A 14,500-nucleotide genomic window follows, 5' to 3' on the forward strand; every position below is an offset into this window, starting at 1 on the left:
TTTAATTTTTATGTAATTTACTAGCCATCCTTTTTCTTTCTATTAAATTTGTTTCAATCCATTTCCAAAATAACCGTTTGGGTAAAAAAACTTTGGAAAATTTCCTTACCTTATAGGTTATAACTCATAGGACTATTGATAATTTGTGTAAAATTCAATCCTTTACTTTTTTTAACTTTCTTTTTACCTTTTATTTTACTTTTTGTTTAGATTTGAGAAAATACAATATTTAATTTTTTTTGTTCGATTGCTTATTCTAGAAATATTTTAACTTAATATAATTATAAAATTAATTTTTTTTAACTATCTCGAAAATAATAATTTAGGTTTAACAAAAAAATGTATGATTTCAGCCTAACTCGGCTATCAATTCATCCAAATAAAAAGCACGAACCAAATTAATTCAGTAGTTAAAAGAATCGTTGTTGTTTCTAGAAGTCACGAATTCAAAAATCAACGATTACAAGGGTGATTGAACGTTCATAGTCAAATAATTGAAAGCACTTAAATCAGATAATACTTTATAGTCATTGTTAGCTTAATAAAAAAACACGATAAGTAAATAAAATAACTACTCAGCAAGTCCAAACAGAAACAGACAATCGACCCACGTTTGTCTTCTTCTATGTCCTGCGATCAAGTATAATTAGATAGGGCAAAGATCGGCTTTCAGATATGCTACAAAAACATAAACGATGAATTTATTATAATTATCATTTAAATATCTAATATTGTCATTTTCTTTACATTTTTAATATTAATGTCACCCGGTTATTAGAAATCTGAGCATTTTAATATTACAAGCTCTAACTCTGTGCTTTTATAACCTGGAAATATGAATGGTGAACAGAATAGGAAGAGTTGTTTTCATGGAGACTACCTTTGAGCTTGGTGTGTGTGCCAAGTGCCACCCCTTTACTCTAACCTTTCCTTCTGCCCCCGCCAACCACATTCCATTCCCCTAAACCCCGCAATATTTATTTGCATGTGTGATTTAAATGTATATACATTGTTTATAGGAAAAGTCGGATTACGACATATTTTGATAGTTTATTTCTTTTTGATTTAGATGAAAATTTACGATTAGGTGTTCAGATAGGAGGGCCAAAGATACTAATGAATGGTAGTCGAGAGAGAAATCTTTCCTTTTAGTTTTGTATGATAACTTATATACTAACCTTTAGTGTCAGTGAATTTATCGGTGGTCACGTTAGAATATTATAACTGTTCGGAGAATTGTAGAGAAGCTTGTTGCTGTTAGTTGTTGTGTAGTTATTTGTTATTCTTTTCTGTTAGACAGTTAATTAGTTAGTGGTATCTTTGTATATAAACTTGGGTTCCATATATGTTGTTTAGTGAAATAAGATGACCACCGATAGATTCACCGACACTAAAGGTTAGTATATAAGTTATCATAAAGTCTAAGATTCAAGACACACCATCAATTTCATAAAAAAATGAATAAAATAAATTTTGAGGAATGTTACAATTATTGCATTATTTATTGATAGAATAATAAATATTGAAATATAAATGTTGTTATATCTATTAAAGAATAAACATTATTTTTATTGAGCACCCAAAGTAGTAATAACTCAATAGTTGGGTGATACCAATGTATGTAACGCCTCTCTCTCTCTCTAAGACTTACCCTAAACTTCAAAAAGCCTGCTTCTTGGAGAGATACTTTAGCTTTTCTTTTATGGACGCTTTGTTGTTTCGTATGATGAACTAAGTCTGGGAACTCAAAAGAAAAAGAAAAAACAGCCCTTCTTCTTCGTAAAGAAGATGGCGATTCTACACCATGAACATCAACAAGAGAAGTACGCTTCTTTCTTTCTTGATGCTCTCTACTGCGAAGAAGATGGCGCGGCTCGTGTTTCAGAGGAAGAAGAAGAGAGTTCTCCTTCATCTTCCAACAATGGCGGATCCCGTTCTTTTTTCCCTCTCTTGTTGGAGCAAGACTTGTTTTGGGAAGACGACGAGCTACTTTCGTTGTTTTCCAAGGAAGAAGATGAGTTTTTAACGGTGACCCGCCGTGAGATCCACCGTGAGGCGGTGGAGTGGATGCTTAACGTCAATGATCGCCACGGGTTCACCGCTCTCACTGCTGTGCTTTCGGTTAACTATCTGGATAGGTTCCTTAGTAGCTTCGGTTTACAAAACAATAAGCCGTGGTTGATCCAACTCGTGGCGGTCACTTGTCTCTCTTTGGCTGCAAAAGTTGAAGAGACCCATGTGCCCCTCCTTCTAGACCTACAAGTACTTTTTCTCATCCATCCATCCATACATGCATACATGCACATACATATGCATATTGAGCATGTTTCTTGTTTTGTTTCTTTTAAGGTGGAAGGGGCAAGATATGTTTTTGAACCCAAAACGATTCAAAGAATGGAGCTTTTGGTACTCTCGACACTTAAATGGAAGATGCATCCGATCACCCCACTTTCATTCCTCGATCACATCACGAGAAGACTCGGCTTAAAGACTCGTCTCCATTGGGAGTTTCTCAAGAGATGTGAGCGTCTGCTCCTTTCTGTAATCTCTGGTACCTAATCCTTCCATTATTACTTGATTTTAAGACACCCTTTTTTGTCTTCTTTTATCTCATCAGTTTGGTCTGATCTTTGTGTGCTCCATAGATTCAAGATCTGTTCTTTATTTCCCCTCTGTATTGGCCACCGCAACAATGATGCACGTAATAGACCAAGTCGAGACTTTCAACTCGGTTGACTGCCGGAGCCAGCTTCCGGGTGTTCTTGAAATGAGCAAGGTTTGTGTACTTTTTCATTAAAATAATCAAAACCAAACATTATTCGGACACCATTATAGCATGTTTTTTTTTGCTGTCACTGTTCTTTTTTTTAGGATAAAGTAAATGATTGTTATAAGCTCGTTCTTGATGTATCAACGAGACCCGAAAACCGAGACAATGCGTACGATACGTTTCCTTTTCATTGCAACCAAAAGAGGAAGCTTGAGGCGTCTCCTAGTTGCAGCAGCCCTAGTGGCGTGATTGATGCTGATTTTAGTAGTGACAGCTCATACCAGGCTTCGATTGTGGGGCCGCCGCCGCCGTCCGAGCCGCCGTTTAAGAGGAAGAGGGGTCAAGAAGAAGGGATGCGTTTGGCATCACTCAACCGCGTGTTTGTGGACATCGTTGGCAATGGCAGCAGGCCTTCTTGATCATCTCCTTTTAACTTTGTCCCCAAAAAAAATATTTTTTAAATTTTAATGCAGTAAATTGTTAATGTCTCGTCTGTTTCAAAAGGGAAAAGAATTTATGATTTGCCTTCCCGTTTATTAAATTCCAAGAATGCCCCCATCGGAAACTTGATTCAAGCAAGGCTATAAACTATCTATTTTTATTTTCACGTGCAATTGTCTTTAATTTTCAGCGATGCATACTTTTATGGGTTAATTTAACCAAACATTCTGTTTTTAAAAAATTAAATATTAGAATAATATTAATCTTTGATAATTTATCAAAAATAATGCCCTGATCAAGAATTTTACTCTTTATTTTAATTTTTTATCAAACGAGTTTAAAGTTTCATTCCTAAAAGAGTTATGGATGGAGCCCTTTGGTAGCAATGGCCCCAAAGAGCATCAGAAGCGTAGGCCTCAAATTTCAACCACATTGTCAACTTGCCTTTGGTCACTATCTCCCATGAGTTGTCAAGATCCTAAACCCTGCTCAATCCCATATAATTTAGGTTTAATGTCGAAATAAGTGCCTAAGCTATACCTCAATTCTCGAATAGTTCCTAAACTATTATCCAGATGTCTAACGTTACAAACGTTATCATTTTAGGTGTTCGGGCCGTCAATAGCATTAATTTCTCCCGTTAAATGACATGTTTCATAATCTGATCTGGACGGGTTAAAAAATATTTTAGGAACTTATTTGAGAATTGAGATATAGTTTGGACATTTGTTTTGATATTAATCCTATAATTTAACTCTATCTTCATCAATTCAATCCTATAAAATAATATATGTACCCAGTATCAAATATAAATAAATATAAATATATTTACAAATGAAGTTATTTGAATCTGAATCAGTCCAGAAGAATAGCATTTCTCTTAACATCTTTTAGCAATAACGGGCAGGGCTGTAAACGAGCTGAGACCAGTTCGATTATTACTGGGTTTGATTCGACTTGAAAATTTTAAAATTGAGCTTGGCTCGTCTCGAAACATTGTGAGTCTAAAATTTTTAAATTCGAATCGAACTTTAAATCATAAATTGAAGCCGAAGTTGGAAATAAGAAAAAATCTTGAATTTAACTCAATTAAATCTCAAACTTAAACTTTAAGTACATGATAACCTTCAACTACAATTTTTTTAAAATAAACACATAAATATTAATATTATTAATAATTTTCTTTTTTTAAAAAATAAAATTTAATATATAGTTTTTTTAGTTTCTAGCGAGCTTTCCAAATAGAGTATCAAATAACTCATTTCGACTTATTAACAATTCAATTCGAATATTTATCAAATGTTAAGCGATTAATCTTAAATAATTCATGATCCGTTTGGTTTTATTTACAACCCTAGTTATGGGAAATAGGAAGATTATAGGTGATGTAGTGGGGGTGGTGGTCCTTTGGAAGGGTAAGCTCTCAAAAGTACTGTGGATGGGTTGTCTTGTTTTATTGCAATCTTTCTTTGAAACGGTGAAAATTAATTGCAATTTTGGGCCTGGAGAGTCCTTTTACATGGTCAGAGGAAAAAGAAAGGACAACTTGCAGTTTTTGATGTGGTTATTTTTTTAGAGGGTCAGCCATATACCAAAATCTTTGAAACTTGGCTGTCTCCCTGCTGCTGTCATGTCTGGTATCTCAGACTAGGATTTGTGTATCTTTTGGCAGCGTAAGGTGACCCCCAGACCAGAGCCAATGTAGAAATTTAGTTCAGACATGCAAATTTAAAAGGCTAAATTAAATTTTTTAGAGGATATTAATTTATAAAATTATAAGGGTGTAAAATTAAATAATTAATAGGAAATATAAATAAAAAACATAAAAATATAAGAAAATTTAAAATTTCTAGAGATACAACCGTATTCTTCGGTCCATTCCTACCCTAAACCCATTACCACCTTTAGTTTCTCACAAGTCTTGTACTATGTGGTCGGCCATCTTTTTACCGTAAAACACTACATTGTTAGGATGGTCATGGTCGGATTGAGTTCTTAATCTAATCGAATCTGATTTGAAAATTAAAATTTTTAATATTTATCTTATTTTATTCGGGTTTAGGAGGGTCTCACCTGACCCGATGATACCGGATTGTAATAGAGAGGCATTGGCTCCGAATGGAATCAGCTGCAGTAAAAAATGAAATTCAATGAAGTTCCCCCTTGGGACATGGTAAATAAGTGTAGTAACATGTACATAAGACATGCAATTTTTGTTTTTTGGGTTTGACTTATGGATGTTGTTTGTCCTTTGCTGACTTTAATAAATTTGCAGAATCATAATGTTAGTCAACTTCACAATCTATTAGTATTTCGTTGTCAACCAAAGTCCCTCCGAAATTTCAAAGTTTCAAGTTAATGTAATTACATTTTCACCCTCTATAATTAATCATGGAAACACGATAATTGATTAGGATGGGTACGGGACTCGGACTCGACGGGTTTCGACCTAACTTGACCTAATCGGATCAGATTTTTATTAAAAATTTGAGTTCAGGTCAGGTCTGATCGAGTTCGGGTTTAGAATAAAAATATTGTACTTAACTAGATCCGAAAAATAATATAAATTTATCTTATATATATTCAAAGATAATTACAATAATAACTCTATATATTATTATTTTTAATTATATCTCTATTTTTCTTGAATACAAATAATGTTTTTATAAATATATTTATTTCGAACCTATTTTAATTTAATAAAAATGCAAATAGTATTTTTATATCTCTATTTTTATTGAATACAAATAATATTTTTTTAATTATATCTCTATTTTGATTGATTATAAATGATATTTTTTATAAATATATTATTAAATAAAATAATAAAAAATCTAATTTAATTATATCTCTATTTTTATTGAATACAAATAATATTTAGTGGAATATTTACTCGGGCCTATTTTCTTTTAACATTCCATGCATGTATCAGATAAAAATCAAGGGAAAAAGAAAATGAAAGCCTCACATTTTGATTCAGTCAAGTATGACATATTAATGACCCATAAACTCTGTAAATTTTCCTGGGCTTGCAACGAAAGCTTAAACCCAAAGGAAAATAAATAGTTTCTCGTTGCAAAGGATGGGGTTTTTTGTTTTGAGTGTGTTCTCTGCTGTATTCTCCGAGCATCAATTATCAAATCCTCTTAAAACCCTAGTTTGAGTTTCCTTCATCTGAAGAAATAAACCTTTCGAATTTGTTCAAACATGGGGAAACCGAGCTCTCGGTGAGTATGGTGTGCTTTCCCCCTCCCTTTTCAGTTTAAATTTACGGGGTTTCTGCAGTTTTTACGATTTCCATCTTTTATTTTTGGCAGACCAGGTTCTACTTCTAAATCAGATAAAATGTTCGATAAGAAACTCCAGTTCTACGCGAGTGAGTTCGAACTCTTCTGAAAAAAGAAACTACCTTTTAGTTAATTTTCTTTGATATTTAAAGTTTCAACGATCATTTGTTTTTTATATGCAGAGGTTAGAGATACGGTTACTTCCTTGCCGCCAAGAAGGACATAACAAAGGTGATGAGAATCTTGCTTGTAAAAGTTTTAAATTTTTTTTGTTTATAATCTAAATGAATTCTTATGATGCAGAACCCTAGATTTTGTTTTAATTTGTAATGGTAATGCATACTGATAAAAGGTCTATAAGTAGGGACCAATGCACTTGAGAGTAAACGGCATTGCATGTAGGGGTTGTTTAAGTACTTATGCATAAATTGAATTGCCTCTTTGTGGTGTTTCTCAAAGCATTTAATCATACTCATCAGATTCTTGTTTACCTGCCATTGTCTGTAGGAACTGATTACTATGAAAGTCGAAGCTCATCAATGATTTCTTCGCCTTATAGATGTTGTAGGTACCTAGTCTTTTGATACAACTTACATAGAAATGATCCTGGGTTAAATCTTAGGGAGGCTAGCCAATGTCACAATATACACGAAACAAAAGCTGGAAAAATTAAAAACACTAATTATAGATACAACAATTGATGTACATTTTAGAGAAACTGGTCTTCCTTATTCTTGGTCTAAAAAGATTTCTCCCATTTGGAAGGCCTCGGATGGTTTCCAGTGCCGCTTTTTCTTTGATTAATAAACCACTTGTTGATCTGCTTCTGGTCCAGGCCCGTTCTTTCAGCCAATGCTATCTTATCATCTTTGGATAAGGCCATTTGTTGTGAACATTCCACCACTCCAACAATGTTTGCCTTGCTTCGTTTGGTAGCTTTCCCTTCTTCTTCTTTTTCGTGAACTCCATCTTCAAGCTGCTTATGTGATTCCCAAATCTACACAATTGATGATCTTTCAGACCCACCTCTCCTTCCCCTCCGCTAACATCTTTGTCCGAAGATTCTGCATCGGGTCTTTGATTCTTCATTTGTTTGCAATGGTATGATTTGCTTCGGAATCACTTGTTAGTAAAATAGTAAAACTATGTTTGATATTTCGGAACTTAGATTTTTATTTTATTTTATTTTATTATATGAGGCTGATTTACGCATTTCATCGAAATACAAGACATTAGAATACATTTGAAGTGCAAAATTTCGTTCCCATGAAAATAAAGTGAATCCTTCAATTTATTTCTCCGGTTCTTAAAAGTTATACTATTTGCAGCTGTTTTCTTTTCTGGCCCTAATTGTCATGCTTCAGCATTTCAAACTTCACCTTACATGGTTGAATGTTTTTGTATCTTTATGGCCACATGTTTGATTCAGTTTAGGGTTTTAATTAAATGCTGGAATTCGTCATGGTCTTGATACTCAATGCATGATAATATGTAATTCGTGCTGTAGCAGATTGTCTTCAGTTCTTGGGGTGGATTCATTTGATGAAATGAAAAACTTTCACTTTAGCCTCGTATCCGTGTCTTTAACTACTGTTTTTTTACATGTTATTGGGATATATAAATGTATCTGATATGTTTTGTTTCTTTTTTTCAAATTTGCTTCGGAAACACGCAATTATAGGCTTAATTAGCATTTGAAAACAGAATGTTAAGACATGGATGATAGTATGATTGGGGTAAGATTGCTACTGGATGATACCATGAATCTTTTGTTCTTCTGAGTTGCAAGAAATATTACTAAATTAGGCATTGAAAGGCAAGATTAAGCAATGGTGCGAGTGATACCCTTTGGCAAGCTGCAAAATAATATGAATATGTATGCCCTTGGTTTTGGATTTAGATTTTGCTAATGAATTTCTTGTTTATGACCAGAATAAGAAGCTTCGAAGTAGGCAGAAGAAACTTAAAGCATATGACCTCTCTGCCCTGTCGGAGTTTCTCCCCGAGTTAAAAGCTTCCAAACAACCTACTCCTGCCAATGATTTCAAGCTCAATTGCAAATCTAGGCAAAAATTGATGTCCGTGCTTTGATTTTGTGATTCTACCATGTTATAATGTTTGATTATCCCATACATTAACTAACTGATTTTAATGGATGAATTCTCATCAGATTAAAAGAAGGAAAACAATTGACTGCAGTTCTCCAGCATCTTGCTTTCCGAGCAAACCCGCTCGCCGCCATCCATCAACACTTGCAAAACACACAGCCTGTTTTAGACTAGAAACCAAAGACAAAGGCTAACAAAAACGGCGGGAAGAAGAAAAAGGATAAAAAGTCGAAGGCTTCATCCGCTTCACAATCAATGGATATCTTAGTAGGCCTGGCCTGGCTTTCCCTCATGTTTCTTTCTTAAGTCATCACCTCATTGAAAGTTTTTACGCCTTCCCCTTCCCGTGGTACCCTTTCTTTTTGGGGGTTTACAATATCTTCACATCTATATGACCCTCCATATTGAATGCTAAATGAAAATTGGTGAAATTTTGATGAATTATCTCATTGCAGCATGTATGTAACTTCTTGTTTATGGATAATCGTATTCGAAATGAGCCAACAATGTACATAAACAGAAAACTATATGATCAATAGTTGACAGTACAAGAAACACCAAGAGAGGAAGGCATTGACAAAAAAGTTGAATTTCTTGTACAAAGTAAGACAATTGGAGTAGACATTCAATGAAAAATTCACTGCTGTAAACATCTTTGAGGATGATATTGTTCTTCTAGAGCTTAATAGAGAATCAACTTTTAGCAGCGGATTGGAAGATGAAAATAGCTGTCAAAACACCAACCAATGCAGTCGCAGCCAGGCCACTGTTGGTAAAGGGGTAGCGAGGCCAAAATTCTGCAAAGGACCAAGTTTAAAACATGTTTTAAAACATGGTAGTTTAATAATTGACAGTAAATCATGAACAAGAAACAAAAATGGCACACTGGGTTACCTCCAAAAGTCCCTTTCCAGTGGATATTTAGACGGTAATGGCCACTGCAAAACCGACCATGGCAAACCTGCCTAGCCATACATCCAAGCTGTTGCCATTCTGGGTGCTTTGCTCACATTTGCTCACATTTTTGTTGCAGGTGAGTGGTTTTGCTTTTGCCGGTAATGCTGCCGGCATCGCCGCCTATCTAGCGGTTTATAACCTTCACGTTTCCTTACCCTCAACCTTAGCTCAGGTTCCTTTCCTTACTGGTTCAAAAATTTCAATGATATAGCTCCAATATTCTACTGTATGATTCCCCTTTATTTACAATTCAAGAAATTTTGAGGGAATAAAAGGTTGAGATAGTTTTGAAGTCTACATTTATCGTCTGCAAACATTATGATCATTCGTATCAGAGACGTAAAGTTCGATAATATCGTATGCATATGAAGGTTGAATGTGTATCGATGGCAGGGGGTTTCAATTATCGTCTTTAACGATTCTTAGAAAACGAAATGGTTTCGACTCTGTTAGAACCTGCAGGTAAGTGAAGCAGCGATCTTGAATGACTAAAGTCGTGAACCTTTGGTGCTCCTTCTATGGCACCGGTACCGGCACGACCAACCGGGGCATAAGGATAGTGGGCATCAACTCTCCTAGTCAACCAGCATTGTAGAAAAGAAATGGCGCTGAAGCTTTTCCATCATTGTTTCTTTAATCCACAAAATTTGGCCAAGTTGTATAGAAAATAAATGCATAAAGTCATGAACCACCAATTCCATGATTGTCCCACAATAACTTCTCTGACTCCTAGTCAACCAGCATGGTAGATTCAAAAATGGACAAAGGTTAAACCAAACTAATGTATCATTAAAGTAGTGTTCGAGCAACCATTCAATTAGAAACAGAAATCTTCCTGGTTTTTTTTAATAGATTTGTCAGATGTATTCTCATGAACTAGAACATTAATTCAACCGGTTAGTAAATATACATCTTCTTAAGCCAAGAAACTTCAAAGTACGTAACACGCGGCAATGAACTTACTTGAAACGAGAAACTTCTCGTTGTTGGGTGTTTCTCGTTCCTTGAAATCGGAGGTATTAGAGCTAAAGTGTATGACACGTAGAATGGACGGTTGTTGGTGTGAAAAGCTGCTGAGTTGTTGAGGAAGCAGTTATAGTCTGTTAGGGTTAACAAACTTCTGTTAAAAGCAAACTACACGTGCACTACTTGTATATAAGCATGGTTTAACTGTGTATTTAATCTCAGTTCAATGATTCAATAAAATACTAAATTTTTTGAATAGAGAAATCCAATATGGTATCAGAGCTGGTGGTGTTGGTCTTCATTGCTTGACTTATGTTGCATAAAGTGCGTGGTTATAGAGTTTCCTGTGCAGAGTTCAAAAACTTTCTCCCATAAGAAAGTCAATGTTATGCTCCATGAAATGAACTTCCTGCTTTGGAAGCATCATGTGTTGCTGACTGTTCGCAGTCATCGGCTAGAACGACTACTCACTGGTGCATCCTCTACGCCACCAGAAATGGTGGTTGATAACAACGGTGTTGTTCGGGTTAATGAAGATTATGAGGAGTTTGTTGCACAAGACAATGCACTTGCTTCTTGGCTCCTTTTTACCATCAGTGCTCCGCTCCTTCTTCAATTTGTTGGTGTTGAGTCTGCATCAGCAGTCTGGAACACTGTTTTACAATTCTTCTCTACTCGGTCAACGATTGTTGTAATGAGTTTCCATTAAATTGCAGTCCTTAAAGAAAGGTGGTGACACTATGAGGGTTTATATTACACGTGTTAAAGAAGTATGTGATGCATTGGAGTCCTGTGACAATCCGGTTCCTTCTGTTGAACGCATTGCCAATATTCTAAAGGGTCTCCCTCGCGATTATCAGTCCTTTGTGGCCGTTATAACCACCATAAAAGAAACCTTGACTCTTGATAACATATATACTATGTTACTTGATGCTGAAATGCAACTTGCAGGTTTTGATGAGCAAAATGAGGTGCTACCGATGAGTGCTCGGGAGAAGGACGTGGCTCCTCCTTCTCTAATACTCGTACGGATCAACATTCAATTATTCTACCGGATCTCGAGGAGGTGGTAGAGGTAAAGGTCGATCGCGTCTGCAATGCCAATTATGTGGCAAGATCGGACATTTGATAATCAAGTCAAGCTAGTGAGAAAACTATCAACGAACACAAAATGCGTATATCCAAATCAATTTGAGGGTCAAAAGCATGAAAGATCAGCTTGATAACAAATAAGTGTCATATTGATCAGTCATGGCAATGTCAAATCTAACCATGAGAAAAAAGATAAACGAAAACAACCATAAAGCAGAGATAAACATATCACAAATACCAAATTATTCTTATTAAAAAAACTAAAAAAAGAAACAGAAAAAAACAATCGGCAGTTGGTAACCAATATCAAAATTGGTGTCGTGTCGACTAAACAAAATCAAAGAAGAAAAAGTTGATTCGATTTATAGAAAACGACATAAATTATAAAGAAAGAAAGAAAAATAAAGAAAATAGCTGAGAGGGTGAAAAGAGAGAACGGCTAGGTTTTTTTTTAACACAAATTAAATTTTATAACTTAAACTATATTAAAAATTAAATTAAATAGAATTAAAATTATGGTTAAAATTAATTAGAAAGAGCAGACATGATTTACTTTTAAATTTTATATACTTTAAACCAATTTATATATAACTTAAACTGTTGATATTACTACTTTGTTGTATACAAATTACTGAATTATAAATATTGTTAACTTTTCCCATATAAATGTGAGTTTTTGTTTGTTTTTATTCTTTTTGAGAAAATTTTGTTTGTTTCTACGGTTTTAATTTTTTTTTTTGCAGTGTTACTATAAATAGGTTAACTTTTTAAATTTTTATAATATTCAAATAATTGTTTAATCTTTTGAAGATTGTTCATATTAAATCACTAAAAAAAGGTTTATTTTTTTTAAATATGTTTAAATAAAGATCAAACACTTAAATAATAAACGAAGGTTTAACATTTTTTTAAACTTACTCCATAAATTCCTTATGTTTTCGAATATGCTCAAAGTGTAAAGGAAAGAAGAATTATAAAAAAAATATTAAATCATTATTTGAATATATTTAAAAATGTTAAACTCTTATTTGAAAATATTAAAAATAATAAGTTTTTATTTAATTAATTTAAAATACTAAATCTTAACGGAAACGGCTCTTTAAAGATTAAATTATTTAAATATTTAATTAATACATTAACATTTTTAATTGGAAAAAAATCATAAATAGATTGGGGTCGGCAGGGAGTTTTTTTTTTTGGTGGTTAAGGTCAAGAGGATCGGTTGTTACCTCTTCGTGTCGGTGGCCGGAAAGTCGTTAAAAGTCTTATCCGGTGGCAGGTTTACAGGCCGGAATTTGAGAAGCTGTCAACCAATTTCCTTTGGCTGTTTTTGTCCACGTCACCGATATTTTCTTTCTCTGCACAACACCCTAAACCCGAACAAAACGACAAAAAAACCGAAAAATTTTAAAGTCCCACGTAATGGTTTCCAGCCTGGCAGAGTCAAATTTATCCTCTCCCATAAATTCTCCTCAATTTCTCGCGATTTTCTCACTCTTTCCATGTAAGTAACTTCCATAACTGTGCGAGTCAGAATCCCTAAACTACCCCTGAGGGTTATTGGGAATCGAAATTTCAATTCCCGTCTACGTGGCCACCGTAGACGTTATACAGCTGTATGGGTACTCAACCTTTTACTGGTCAATACCGGTTCAATCCAACTCTTGTTACCTGTATTTGTTAACCGGCTCTATCAGTTACCCTACTAATGCATCCCCTATATAAGCCTTCTGTATCTCAAAACCATAATACGAGCCTTTAATCAGATAGGCGATCGCCATTGGGAGAAAAGACAGAAATCGACGGTTTATTATTGAACCAATGGATCAAGACGTTGATCGTGTGAAGGGTCCATGGCGACCGGAGGAGGACGAGGCATTGCGGAAGCTTGTGCAGCGCCACGGTCCGAGGAACTGGTCTTTGATATCGGGGTCGATCCCCGGTCGATCGGGAAAATCGTGCAGGCTGCGGTGGTGCAACCAGTTGTCGCCTGAAGTGGAGCACCGATCGTTCACTGCGGAGGAAGATGAGATCATCATCATAGCGCACGCCAAGTTCGGAAACAAGTGGGCCACCATCTCGAGGCTGCTCAACGGTCGTACGGACAACGCCGTTAAAAACCACTGGAACTCGACCTTGAAACGACGACGACCGGACGAGGACAGAGGTTCTGCTCATGAATCGGAGATGCGACCGGGAAAACGCTTGAGATCCGTTAGTGTCATCAGTGACCCCGGCAGTCCTTCGGGGTCTGACGTCAGCGATCTGGGACTGAGCGGCGCCGAGTCGACTCAACTGCAAAATTCTCGTGCCGTATCGACTGCGCTTACGCTCGGGCGTTCTTGGAGCGACGAGTTGGTTGAGTCGAACAACGATAATACGTGTACGAATAAACAGCTGTGCTTATTAGCGGGAAACCGTCATGGTAGCGGTACATATACGGCACCTTTTGGACCTGAGATCATGGCCGCAATGCGGGAGATGATTAGGAAAGAAGTGAGAGATTGCATGGCAGAGTTTGGATTCCAGAACGAAAGCTGGGGTTAAAGACGATTTAATGATCTGTTAATTTTGAATAAGTGGTCGTTAAACAAGATTCACCAAACGAAGATCAATTTATTTGGAGGTAGGAGAACCCAGAAAAATTCGAAGATTTTTGATCAATTTTGACGAACAAATCAACTGCTTGTGCTTTTGAACTATTCAATTTATTTATTTTCAAATTATTATTAAAAAGCTTAGGTCTCTTTTCATTTCTCCTTTGTTTGTTATGATTTTTTTAATGTGATCCTATATTTTTTGACAGCTAGTATGCTTTTTTTTCTTGGAACATAAAAAAGACAATTGTTTTGGATCTTAATATTTGATTTTCTTGCATG

The 14,500-nt window shown here is 35.3% G+C and overlaps 2 protein-coding genes and 1 pseudogene across 2 annotated transcripts; all 3 read left to right on the top strand.

Annotated features, from left to right (window-relative positions):
* Window positions 1-1,788: 1,788 nt before the first annotated feature.
* LOC120178209 (cyclin-D3-1-like) lies at window positions 1,789-3,204 on the top strand. Its single transcript, XM_039184140.1, has 4 exons — window positions 1,789-2,262; window positions 2,350-2,551; window positions 2,646-2,776; window positions 2,872-3,204. The coding sequence occupies exons 1-4, from the start codon at window positions 1,789-1,791 to the stop codon at window positions 3,187-3,189; spliced, it is 1,125 nt and encodes a 374-aa protein (XP_039040071.1). The 3' UTR covers window positions 3,190-3,204.
* A 3,094-nt stretch (window positions 3,205-6,298) lies between these two features.
* Window positions 6,299-9,070, top strand: LOC120178081 (annotated as a pseudogene).
* A 4,316-nt stretch (window positions 9,071-13,386) lies between these two features.
* LOC120178080 (transcription factor MYB73-like) lies at window positions 13,387-14,375 on the top strand. The gene has a single exon (XM_039184029.1). It carries the CDS (start codon window positions 13,443-13,445, stop codon window positions 14,166-14,168), a length of 726 nt encoding a protein of 241 aa, XP_039039960.1. The 5' UTR covers window positions 13,387-13,442; the 3' UTR covers window positions 14,169-14,375.
* The last annotated feature ends 125 nt before the right edge of the window (window positions 14,376-14,500 follow it).

Source organism: Hibiscus syriacus, unplaced genomic scaffold (assembly GCF_006381635.1).
Source record: "Hibiscus syriacus cultivar Baekdansim isolate YM2019G1 unplaced genomic scaffold, ASM638163v2 tig00112344_pilon, whole genome shotgun sequence".
In the NCBI taxonomy this organism is placed as follows: Eukaryota; Viridiplantae; Streptophyta; class Magnoliopsida; order Malvales; family Malvaceae; genus Hibiscus; species Hibiscus syriacus.

Excerpts from the sequence above, each read along its gene's own strand:
- LOC120178080 (XM_039184029.1), top strand. The coding sequence starts at position 13,443 with ATGGATCAAGACGTTGATCGTGTGAAGGGTCCATGGCGACCGGAGGAG.
- LOC120178209 (XM_039184140.1), top strand. The coding sequence starts at position 1,789 with ATGGCGATTCTACACCATGAACATCAACAAGAGAAGTACGCTTCTTTC. Across the intron at positions 2,263-2,349 it reads CCCTCCTTCTAGACCTACAA|GTGGAAGGGGCAAGATATGT; the intron begins GTACTTTTTCTC and ends GTTTCTTTTAAG. Across the intron at positions 2,552-2,645 it reads GCTCCTTTCTGTAATCTCTG|ATTCAAGATCTGTTCTTTAT; the intron begins GTACCTAATCCT and ends TGTGCTCCATAG.